Genomic DNA, 11,367 nt, shown 5'->3' with positions numbered 1-11,367 from the left:
TAGAATCTTTCTTGCGAAGCAAGGATCAGATATACGTCATATCGAGAAGTTTCTTCCATCGGTAGGCCATTAATATCGCGATGCGTAACGTCAATGCCGGCGCGCCTCGACGTATATTTTTCGAGAACTGCCAAAAGTTGAGACAACAAGGGTTGGCAGACGAGGAATAGGGTCGGTTTGCGAGAAGGTGCGAGCGAACCTACTCCGGTTCGCGAAAGATCAACGGAGTAGCCGATAGAAAAGGAGGATGAGGAGAGAGAAAAAGAGAAAGAGAGAAAGAGAGAGGGATGAGAGAACAAGTATCGTCGGGCAACAATGCATTATTTAAATTTTAAAAGCGTTTCAAAGTTTTCCCTTAATTTTGCCGTCTAGTTAACCAATGCCCGTTCTACACCTGCATAGGTAAATCGTGGCTGAGGGGGCGAGAGGGAAAGAGGGGAGATGCCGACGCGGAGATGGAAGCAGGTTGACAGATTGACGTTTGGTCGCGCCCGTTCAGATCCTGCTGATGAATATTTTAGGTTTCTAGCTTCGCCTGTCAGTCGTCGGTGAAACATAGAACGAGAAAGAGAGATGGATGGATAGATAGGTAGATAGCTAGAAAGAGAGATAGAAAGAGAGGAAGAGAAAAGGCGAAAAGGATAAAACACATGTGAGTGAGAAGATAGGACGCGCAATATGGAGAGGAAAAGAGAGGATTCTATGTATAGAGACGGTGCCCCGACGAACTTTCGACCCGAAATGACCCGAGAAAGATGCAGACGCTTCCACGACTACCCCCTCCTCTTTATCCTGTCCTGTCTCACCTTTACCATTCGTAATGATCGACCCTAATCCAGGCTATCAATCGATTGTACTATGAATACCAACAAATTACATATTTACATACATAAGGAAGATACACATACGTATATATTTTCCCCACTTATTTTCATTTCTACATTTCTGCGAAAATAAAATAAAAGAAAAAAGAAAAAAAAACTCTTCCGAATATTGTAGCTGTTTGACCACAATTGTAATTCTTAAAATACATAAGCTTTATTCATTCTTAATTTCTTCGTTCATTTTGTAATTGTACACTTTCCTTAAAAATTTAACGTAACGTTTATGTATTCTAAGGATACATTCAAACGTTCAATCTATGATTGCAAAAGTTGAATAAAATGACGGTAAATTCGATGACAGTGTCGGAAGCGGAGAGTAGTTAAATCACAGGCGTAATGCACACACAACGGATGAAACTGACACCTACCGTGGACATCCATTGTCCATCATTGAATATTCATGGACCGTGAAAAGGGGTTGTCGAACGGGGGTCAGGTTCTTGAAGTGTTTGTTACATGTCGAAACTGACCGATAAATCTTTTATTTAAAACAATGACATTCGCGCGTACGTCATCGAATTCGAAATATTACTCTTTCTATTTTTGCTGTTAACATCTTTTTGATATCTACGAATATTTACGAATATTTCATTGATAGTTGTTATAAAACGATCAAAGATCGATTAGGACGTCGTTGACCTCGCATATTCAACGGTTACGCCACCGACGTATTTTTTAATAATTGACTAAAATAATTAATAATCACGAGCGAGAAGTTCGTGTTGGTCACTACGTTAATTGACAGAATGCAGAAATAGATACGGCAGTGCAAAGTGGATGGTATTTATTAGGCGCAATTGCAAAAGTTCAAAATATATCCAAATAAGAATCTTCAAATATTGAAAATTTTATTTCAAACGTTTATATGTCACTTTGATATGTTTAACGAAACGTCGCGATATCGACCATTCGAAAATAATTATTATTAATTCTATTGCATTCGATTTCGTTCGATTTCAAACGTCATGATTCCCACCGCGCATTTGTATTCTCGATCACATGACTTTTTGTCACGTGACATGCGTCACGTGTTAAACGTATACGTAGTTTATGTTGGATGTGTGTAGCGGGTAACTTAATTTATACTTTTGTATATATTAATATAAAAAAAAAATGATGGATAACACTGAGAATTCCAATTTATACGATCTTTTTCAAGAATCATTGACAGACGATAATCTTTTTATGATGGGGACAAGCGTAGATACAGGTGAAGTAATAATATAAATTATCTAACTACGTGGATAATAATCATAACCTACAAATACATACTGGTAAAACTATGCCTATGTATATATATTAATGTACAGGTTTTGAATGGCAAGCAATCGATGAATGTCGAGAGAAGATAGATAAACGTCTTCACGTTGTTAAAGAACGTGGAAATATTTATTTCAACGTCCCTTGGCATCAATTTATCGATGTAATTTTTCACCGATATGCATTATGTACTTTTATTTAAAGCTGTCAAATTTCTATTTTAGCATCATTTTGAATATACATTCTAGGTACAAAAAATGAGATCAATAGATAATATATTTATAATTGGAAGTGTACTTAAACTTAACTTTGATGGAATCAATAAGGAAGCTGATTTAAAATTATGTACAAATGTTGTACATGATAATGTAAAATTGGAAAAGGCATTGAATGCGTGGAAAAACATTACTCAATTCTCAGGAAAAGTCTATCCAACTATTAACGAATATGAAGAGGCTCGAAAATGTGAGAAAATTTTTGATAGCTTAAAATCCACCGGTTCTAAAATCAGAAAAAGAGGACAGAATCCAGCTGATGCAGACCACAATGATGTTTTAAGATATAGAGTAACTTGTGAAAGAATCGGTAAACATAGCTTTGAATCTCCTGAAGCTGCTAGAATTATAGGAGGAGAACTACAAGATAAATATCATTGGCTAGTTGACTTATCTACATATCACTTGGAAATAATCTGTAAAATAATTAAAAGTAAACATTATTTTATCACTAAACTTATTTAATTCTATGATACATTTAGATCTTAAATTATCTTTCTTTGTATGTAATTAGATGAGATAGTGACACAACTACGTACTACACATGAATCCAAACATCATAGAAATATTATGCATTTTGGACCAACTACGTTAAGAGCTACCATATGTTACAATTTATTAAGATTGGCACATCCAAATCCAGGAGATATCATAATTGATCCTATGTGTGGAAGTGGTTCTATTCCTATTGAAGTATGTTAGTTTTAAATAAAATTAAATACTATATACATTTATCATTCTACAAAATAAATATAAATTTCTAGGGAGGATTAGCCTATGAAAATTCATACATGTTATGTGGAGATAATCATACAAAGGCTGTGCTAAGATCAAAATCTAATATAAATATCTCCTGTCTTAAGTCTAAAGTTGATCTAACACAATGGAGTGTTACTTATTTACCACTCTTAAACTCTTCCATTGATATTGTTGTGACTGATATGGTATCTATAAATATTATTTTTTTTGCATTATTATAAATAATGAAATTCAGAGATACACTAAACATATTTTGTAGCCTTTTGGGAAACGCAGTGGCAAAATGTCAGACAACAGAGTGCTTTATAAAGAGTTCTTACTGCAATTAGGTCGAGTTGTAAGACCTACTACTGGTCGATTAGTATTATTAACATATGATAGACGTAGTTTTCATTTAGTAAGTCTTAATCATATAAAAATAATACTTCCAATTAATCATTATATAAATTAAATGTTCCTTATATTTTATAGGCATTACAAAAAGCTGGTAACTTATTCAGAATAACAAAAATATTAGGTGTTAATATAGGAGGACTACTTGCTGCTGTATATGTATTAAAACGAACAAAAATAGAATATAAATAATTCAAACGACGTACGAATAACGATCATACGATTACAAAACAATAAAATTCGTTAATTTTTTAAACAATTAAATTTTTATTTAAAAATCCATTGGGATTCAGTTTTTTTTTTTTTTTTTTTTTTTTATACAAATTATCAGAAATAGATTTCTATATATATATTTATATTATTGTTAAATTATATAAGTAACAAAGTTATTACCAATGAATTTATAAGAAGAATTTTCTTCTGCTGGTTTCCATTTCATGTCGTCGCCCTTGAATAAGCCATTCATAATCTCCATACTTACTATCAAACGTACCATGTTGTAATGATTTCAATTTTAAAGTAAATCGTGGACCTAACTCTTTTAATCTTGGTTTACCTGTCTTCAAATTGAATTCATACCTGTAAAAGCAAATGTTTGTTTAATTTTAAACACACAATATACATTTTTTTTGTATTTTTCTTTATCTATGCATCATATCTTGATAAATTACCTATGATGTCTAAAGAAGATATAATCTCTTTGATTATGAAAAGTTACAACTCTTCTACCTTTAAACTCAGGCTCATAATGGAACAATGCACCTAACATTCTTCCTACAGTATATCCCAAACGAGTTGTAAAATTAGTTAAAATAACTTCTGGCCTATGTTCTGTAATTTCTTTATGATTACGTCTTAATTCAGGTGTGATTTTAACGTTACTCAATTTAAAATATGCTGTTGGTCCATCAGGCAAATGAATTATTAACATTCCATCTAAAATATTATTAAGAAAATCAATGATTATTTCTGCAAAAACTTATTTCTCCATAATTGTAATTTTAATAAAAGAATACTTGGTACACAGCGATCTTCATTGACTATAATTAGGTCTGTAAAATTTCTAGCAATAGCACTTTTAACAATCTTTTTAACACCAGAACGATTTCTATACAAAGATATAGAATTTGGTATCATTCGTGTAAGTTCTCTACCAAAAATTCTAGTCTTCCTTGTTGGATTATCAGAATACGTTATCAAAACCTTAGGCTCATATTCTTTTCTATAATATGCAGCAAATTCATCATGCTCCAAATCAACTTTAACCTCTTCATTTTCCTCATCATCCAAATCACCAACTATTGCGGTTTCATCTTTTTCTCTTAAACTTTCTATTGTATGCGGTACTTGCTTTGGAGCATCCTCTTGTATTCTATTTTTTTTTGCTTCCTTTTTAGCTTTTGCTTTTTGTTTTAACAATTGCTTACACTTTTCGTACCTAACAGCTTTACATTTAATATGATTGAAATTACTTTCAGATGGTAACATAACCTCTGCAGATTGACTCGTTGATGTACTTGAATTATTCTCTTCCACTGCATCTTCTTTCTCCTTTTTGGGACGACTTAGAGGATTCTTCTTCAAATTTTTAATCTTCATTTTGTACTTTTTTATTCAATTCGTAAATAAAATAAATATTTTAATACTCTCTACAAAACATGTGCTACGCATGTACACATACCTAACCTAATTTATCCTAAACTACTACACAACGCACTACAGACTAAGTATGTATTTCAGTATGGTAATAGTTGAATGATGCTTAGTGCTTGATACTAGTGTTGCTTAAAATTATTTAATATCACTTGAAGAAATGTATCCAAAACATTAATTTGTAAAAAAATACGGCAATAAAACAAAATATTTTCCTCCAAAAGGATATCTCAGCAGGAATAAATTATCTGGTACTTGATTGGTTGAAACAATCATTTGAAAATTGAATCTGATTGGTTGATTTTCGAGAGCTTCGATTAATTGAACCGCCATAGACAAAAAATATCTCGAGCGATTCTTTTATATAAATATTTAATCAGTTTCTTTTAAGAAACAAATACAGACATCGTCTTATACAGAATAATATGAAAACTTTTTATATATGAAATATATATCATTAAAAATAACTAACAATTGGTTTGAAAAAGTTATCATTGTCGGTAGATATATTTCATTTTCAATAATATAAGTGCAGTTTGAAATTTAATCATTTAAATTTTAGGACTATCCATAATACAAAAAATACTGCTATAGAAAAAAGAAATAAATATAGAATATAATAATTATGACCAGCTTTAGCTAATCGTAAGACACGTCCAACAGATGCACCTAATGATCCACTAGTTCTTTCAAAATCATCATCCTAAAATAATACAAATTATACATATATTTGAAAAAATGGGTAACTGTTTAAGTAATATAAAATAATGATAAATATCTTATGGAGTTACAAACCATTCCACGTAAGACTTTCTCTTGATATTTCACTTCGGTTCCTATATCAATTGATAATGATTTAAGAGCATTAATTTTAGTACTTAATTCCTCTGTCATCTTTTCATTTTCATCTTCGAAAGCATTGTGACTAGATGTTGTTGGCAAAGGCTCATAATTATAACCTCCTATAAGGATGACCACGTTAGAATGAAACAATACTTGCCCATTTGCATATTTAGCTTTACTTACCCGAATGGGATCTTCGCATTTTATTCGCTATTTTGAAGCTTTAAGAATAAAGTATTTAATTATGGAATTATTTAATTATTTTATAGATTTATAACACAAATATTGTTGATATCGGATGCAACATCAATGTAAGAGAACTGCAAAGATGATAATTGTTACAAAATATTAAATAAAAATCAACAATTAACTTAATACAATATATATCTAACCATCATTTACCTGCATTTATATAAATTCAATTATTAATCACTATGTTACTATTATAATGATTCAATCAAATTTGAAGGTTATATATCATTATTCTACTCATAACTTAATATTTACTTCGTTCAGTAGTGAAATCTGAAGAAATGATAATAAATGCCATTAAACAACAACTTGTAGATACATAATCAACAAATAACAGAAATGTCAGCAAGTTAGATCAAATTTCGCGTCATTGAACACGTTGGCATATTTGGGCAGATTTGCAATTTATTATAGCTGAGAAGTCTTCTTTTCAGAATATGAAATAGAAATATTAAAATAAATAACAGATTCTCTAAATGACATTATTATCAAATTATGATATCAAAACTTATCTTGGCTTATATAATGTTAATATTTATTCAAAAGCAGATTTTGAACGTAGTTGAAAATGTTTTTAAGCTAATCATAGAAATTGGATCAAATCATTAGTACCAACTTAAGAAAATTTCCAGGAAGCACTCTAGATTTAGGAAGAAACAGAGTATAATTAATATTTAAGTGAACAATCCAATAATTGTTTAAATATTATAAATCTAATAACTTTGATAAATTAAATATTAAATAATATAATTTTATTAATTTATTATTCGTATATTCATTTAAACATTGTATAACACTAAATACTTATTAGATATAAAATAATTTTACTTTAACATTTCAATACGATTAAATTTTGAATTCGAAGAAGTCGATTGCATTTAAAATTAACAAAAACGTACATTTGAATGAATATGAATAATCGAAATGTTAATCGAAATAGTTTTCTCTTGTATTCGGCGAGTAAATAACGAAGCTCTATTTTTCTAAACGTGACACTTAAAAATAAATACACTCGCTAATTTTATAATTAAATAATTATAAAATTTAAACAATCTTTAATGAACGCGGAGTATAATAAACTAATATTTAGACAATAGTACATTTGTTTAAACATTAAAAAGACGAAAACGCGCGCGGGATTTAGAATAATTTTAATCTAAAATTTCGGTACTTAAAAATTATAATTTCGGGTTAGTTGGTCTTGTGTAATATAAACATAAACGCGTTTTTTCTTAGCTTTTACAGTTACCGAGTTAGTTTTCTTTTGCACTCCGACGTGTGTACATCACACTCTCTATTCCTAATCGCGAGAACTTATAAATTAATATCCTCGGTAATTTTATAATTATTTAAACAATCTTTAATCTACACGGGATAGAATAAAGTAATATTTAAATAACAGTATATTTGTTTAAACATTAAAAAGACGGAAACGCGGACGGGACTTAGAATAGTTTTAATTTAAAATTTCGATACTTAAAAATTTTCATTCCGTAGTTGGCATTTTTTTTTATTAACATATACGATCTCTTTATTGACTTGGACGATTACTGGATCAGTTCTCCTTTATCCTTTGACGAATAAACATCGAAAGTCTTTCAGGGTGTCTTTCCTGCAAGGATCAATGAATATTTAAGGTAAATATATTTTTATATTGCATGTTTGTTTAATAAGTTATACATTTTCTTATTGTACCAACGATAGTAATAATTATGTTTTTATTATTTTGTTTCAAAACATCAATACAATCGCGCGCGAAGTAATGATGTAATCGAAAATTTATATCGTTTAAATAAGAATATCGCGAAGTAGGAGCAATGTTCATTCGCACGCGTTTCGCGATTTAAACGTTTTTGATTAAAAAGTTTTTGCATCATCTGCGTGCAATGCAGTCGTTAGAGTTAATGTTTGTTTGCAAAGTTTATTAATTTTTTAACAGTCACACAGACTGTATTTATAAAAGACAGTAGAGCTTCGCGAAGTAAATTCAGTGACCGTTCGTTAAAAAATAATTATCGCGTAATAGAGTCAGTGCATCATTGAAGAGATTCTTGATCAACTTCGATGTCGTCCTACCTAATTTTCAAGCACATACGAATCATCCACTTTCAATTTCGATCTGAACGAATGTTTTGGAGCTATCGCAGAACTTCTTAAGTAGTGAGTGCATTTTTAAGTCCCTCTAATCTCTTAATCATGTCGGGGATGAAAGGTTCGAATTGGCACGGTTGATTGGTTGTAATTAATTAGTAGAAGAGCATTGAGTGACCACGAGTAAATTTCTTCGGAGATTTACTCGTGAATGGTTTCTTATTTTTGATTTATTTATTAGATCAGGATAGGATCTTCTTGCTCAAACGCGTTTATAATTATTTAAGGTTTTGAAAATTTTAATACATGTTTAAACATTTTACTCGCGCGGAAATAAGTAAAAAATCGATATTCAGAAGATCTAATAAAGAATGAGCAAGAAGACATTCGCGATTCTGGATTACAAACGAAACTGTGGATGATTTTATTACAATAATTAAAATATTCGCTTGTAAGAAGGAACATCCAAGGGTTTGCTTTCTATTTTTAAATAATTATTAATTAAATATTTAATCAATTTAAATTGATAAAAGAAAAGTCTCGATGGGGTCATTGGTTTTGAAAGAGAAAACTCGAATAGAATGATTGCTAAAAAACAAAGAGACGTAGTTCGTAAGTCTAGATGATAAATTAATTAATTTTTAGCTCAGGATTTTCAGCAATTAATATACTATTATCTAATTTCTAATTTTTTTAGAATTAATATCTAATTTCTCCCACGCTGCGAATAACTATCTCTCGAAAAGATAATAATAAGTTTTCAGATACGTTAGAATTGTGTTAGGGTTTTCTTTTATATCTTACAATTTGGAATCAAATTTTGTCGTTACAATTTTAGAGTGATAATCGATTAGGTTGGGGCACAAAGCAAAGAAGAGGCTATATACCGAAGAGACTCCCACAACATGTGGCTTAAGAGGAAAACTATTAGGCTATTGAGTTATTTTCGAAGGTTCAATAGAAACTTTCGTGAATGGCTCTTAGTCGTATTTTAATTTTACCATTTTGTCACTCAAAATGCTCTTATGGTGATGGGTATAGGGGTGTAGATTTAAAAAACTGAGACGAAGTAACATTCCGTAAATAACATTCCTATATTGCCACGCGTACGCGAATAGGATTATTTCATATTTTATGCATTTTTAATATTAAACTCGAGATATAAATTTTACACATTTTCTCTTTTCTAAAATTCAATTGAATTTATAATTCTAGTTTAATAAAATCAAATTTTACGTTAAAGTCGATTGATAAATTTTGTACATTTTTTCTTTTCTAAAGTTCAATTAAATTCATAATTTTACTTTAATAAAATCGAGTTCTATATAAAAATCATATATCTATGAAATGTACAAGTAATATAATATTTCTTTCAGAGAAAATAATATTTCTTTAGATCATTATTTAGAATATTTCATTTATTTTGTTAATTAATCTTTTATTTTTCTTAAGTTTAATTAAATTAAATTCTTAATTTTATCGTTTGTATAATTAATATACATATGTATATATTCTTTTTTCTTTCTTTATTTCTTTTCAGGTATTTCCAGGTCCTGGGATCGCCAACACTGGAAGGAATAATTAATAAAGAAGATTATCTTAACATTTAAGTAATGTACGATATATGTAAAGTATAATTAAATAATATTTAAACAATAGAATATTCTTAGCAACGTTATAAAGATCATATATAAGTACTACCATATACTATTGATTAATAGATATACTATCGATTTAAAATTGAAACCCACAGAAAACTTTCTTCGCTGTCATTTCTATTTATTCTTATTTACTCTCATTAATTATCCTTTACATATCTCGAGTGGGACCCATAGGATGGACCCATGGGTGTGGGCCTCTGTGCGGGTTGCTGTCTCAGCATCATATAGAGCTGTTTTTCTTTTCTTCTTTTTCTGGGACTCTCTTTTCTATCTCATATTTTTCTTTTTTAATTATGTTTTCAATTATGTTTTTAATTATGTGTTCAATTATGTTTTTAATTATGTGTTTAATTATGTTTTTAATTATGTTTTTAATTATGTATTTAATTATGTTTTTAATTATGTTATTAATTATGTTATTAATATGTTCTTATTAATTATAATTTATAAGACTTAGGTAGGACCAATTAGATGATGCGGGCTGCTGTTTCAGCATTGTGCAGAGCTGTTTCTACTTTCGTTTCTTTTTCTAGCTCTCTTATCTATTTATATATATTTATTTTCTATTTGTATTTTATATATATATTATCTTCTATTTTATATAATTTTTTTCTTTGTCTGATTTTCTTCTTATCTTTTTCTTTTTCATTATAGATCATCGAGGGATAGGTTCATCTGCAGTCGGATGTGTCATCGCATGGCTTGATCTATCATCGATTTTTACGCGCGAATACGAGAAGGATAGGAAGAACACTGGCGTGCAGACAGAGACGTGGGTGTTCTCGGGCGCGATTAAACAACGTTTGATTGTTCGTATCGAAAACCCGAATTGTAGAGTAGAGTCACCGTTTTTCTAACACTTACGTGGGTGTTCGGGCATGATTAAAGGTCCTACCATGAACTTCGTTTTATTTCTTCAAAATTTTGATTATATTACTTCGCGAATTTGGATTTAACAGTAGAATCAACGTTATTATAACACACACGTGAGTGTCGCGAACGCGATTAGTAATCCTAAAGAATGCGTTTTAATTGTTCGAAATTCGAAAAGCACGAATACAGCTGTGCTTAATAATTCGTTATGTCTGAAGTAGACGGTGCAAATGGTGGAGCTATCTATAAAAGGGATCCCTGTAGCTAAGTCTATATATCTCCTGTTAGTTAAGAAGCCATTGGATTCAAAGCGGAAAAGTATCGTGGATCGGAATCGCGAATTTTAGAGTAATGTAGAATCAGCGTTAGCCCGTGGGTTTCTACATGCAGCAACTTCCACGTAGTAAGACCAGGGTTGGTATT

At 30.1% G+C, this 11,367-nt stretch overlaps 3 protein-coding genes across 4 annotated transcripts; 1 reads left to right on the top strand and 2 right to left on the bottom strand.

Annotated features, from left to right (window-relative positions):
• The first annotated feature begins 1,911 nt into the window (after positions 1-1,911).
• LOC124956722 (THUMP domain-containing protein 3-like) lies at positions 1,912-3,898 on the top strand. Of its 2 annotated transcripts, XM_047512898.1 has the most exons (7): positions 1,912-2,094; positions 2,195-2,307; positions 2,393-2,852; positions 2,934-3,112; positions 3,184-3,363; positions 3,438-3,575; positions 3,650-3,898. In XM_047512898.1, the coding sequence occupies exons 1-7, from the start codon at positions 1,998-2,000 to the stop codon at positions 3,761-3,763; spliced, it is 1,281 nt and encodes a 426-aa protein (XP_047368854.1). In that variant the 5' UTR covers positions 1,912-1,997; the 3' UTR covers positions 3,764-3,898. The 2 variants fall into 2 exon arrangements, with proteins under 2 accessions (XP_047368854.1, XP_047368855.1); XM_047512899.1 differs by lacking the exon at positions 2,195-2,307 and having other exon boundaries at positions 1,951-2,094; positions 2,369-2,852.
• On the bottom strand, positions 2,379-5,462 carry LOC124956723 (probable ribosome production factor 1). The gene is made up of 3 exons (XM_047512900.1): positions 4,588-5,462; positions 4,243-4,507; positions 2,379-4,150 (listed from the first exon to the last, which is right to left on the bottom strand). The coding sequence occupies exons 1-3, from the start codon at positions 5,168-5,170 to the stop codon at positions 3,973-3,975; spliced, it is 1,026 nt and encodes a 341-aa protein (XP_047368856.1). The 5' UTR covers positions 5,171-5,462; the 3' UTR covers positions 2,379-3,972.
• A 105-nt stretch (positions 5,463-5,567) lies between these two features.
• Positions 5,568-6,775, bottom strand: LOC124956724 (BET1 homolog). The gene is made up of 4 exons (XM_047512901.1): positions 6,470-6,775; positions 6,251-6,387; positions 6,020-6,186; positions 5,568-5,927 (listed from the first exon to the last, which is right to left on the bottom strand). The coding sequence occupies exons 2-4, from the start codon at positions 6,267-6,269 to the stop codon at positions 5,772-5,774; spliced, it is 342 nt and encodes a 113-aa protein (XP_047368857.1). The 5' UTR covers positions 6,270-6,387; positions 6,470-6,775; the 3' UTR covers positions 5,568-5,771.
• Positions 6,776-11,367: the final 4,592 nt, after the last annotated feature.

The sequence above is a fragment of the Vespa velutina genome, chromosome 23 (genome assembly GCF_912470025.1).
Source record: "Vespa velutina chromosome 23, iVesVel2.1, whole genome shotgun sequence".
Classification (NCBI taxonomy): domain Eukaryota; kingdom Metazoa; phylum Arthropoda; class Insecta; order Hymenoptera; family Vespidae; genus Vespa; species Vespa velutina.
Note: the sequence above shows the minus strand (reverse complement) of the source record. Positions and strands in the feature narration are given on the sequence as shown.

Bases quoted from the DNA above. Each gene is read 5' to 3' on its own strand.
- LOC124956722 (XM_047512898.1), top strand. From the start codon at position 1,998: ATGATGGATAACACTGAGAATTCCAATTTATACGATCTTTTTCAAGAA. The intron at 2,095-2,194 runs GTGAAGTAATAA...ATTAATGTACAG, and splicing joins GGGGACAAGCGTAGATACAG to GTTTTGAATGGCAAGCAATC. The intron at 3,364-3,437 runs GTATCTATAAAT...CATATTTTGTAG, and splicing joins ATATTGTTGTGACTGATATG to CCTTTTGGGAAACGCAGTGG.
- LOC124956723 (XM_047512900.1), bottom strand. From the start codon at position 5,170: ATGAAGATTAAAAATTTGAAGAAGAATCCTCTAAGTCGTCCCAAAAAG. The intron at 4,508-4,587 runs GTATTCTTTTAT...ATAATATTTTAG, and splicing joins TGAAGATCGCTGTGTACCAA to ATGGAATGTTAATAATTCAT. The intron at 4,151-4,242 runs GTAATTTATCAA...TTGCTTTTACAG, and splicing joins ATCTTCTTTAGACATCATAG to GTATGAATTCAATTTGAAGA.
- LOC124956724 (XM_047512901.1), bottom strand. The intron at 5,928-6,019 runs GTTTGTAACTCC...GTATTATTTTAG, and splicing joins AGAAAGTCTTACGTGGAATG to GATGATGATTTTGAAAGAAC.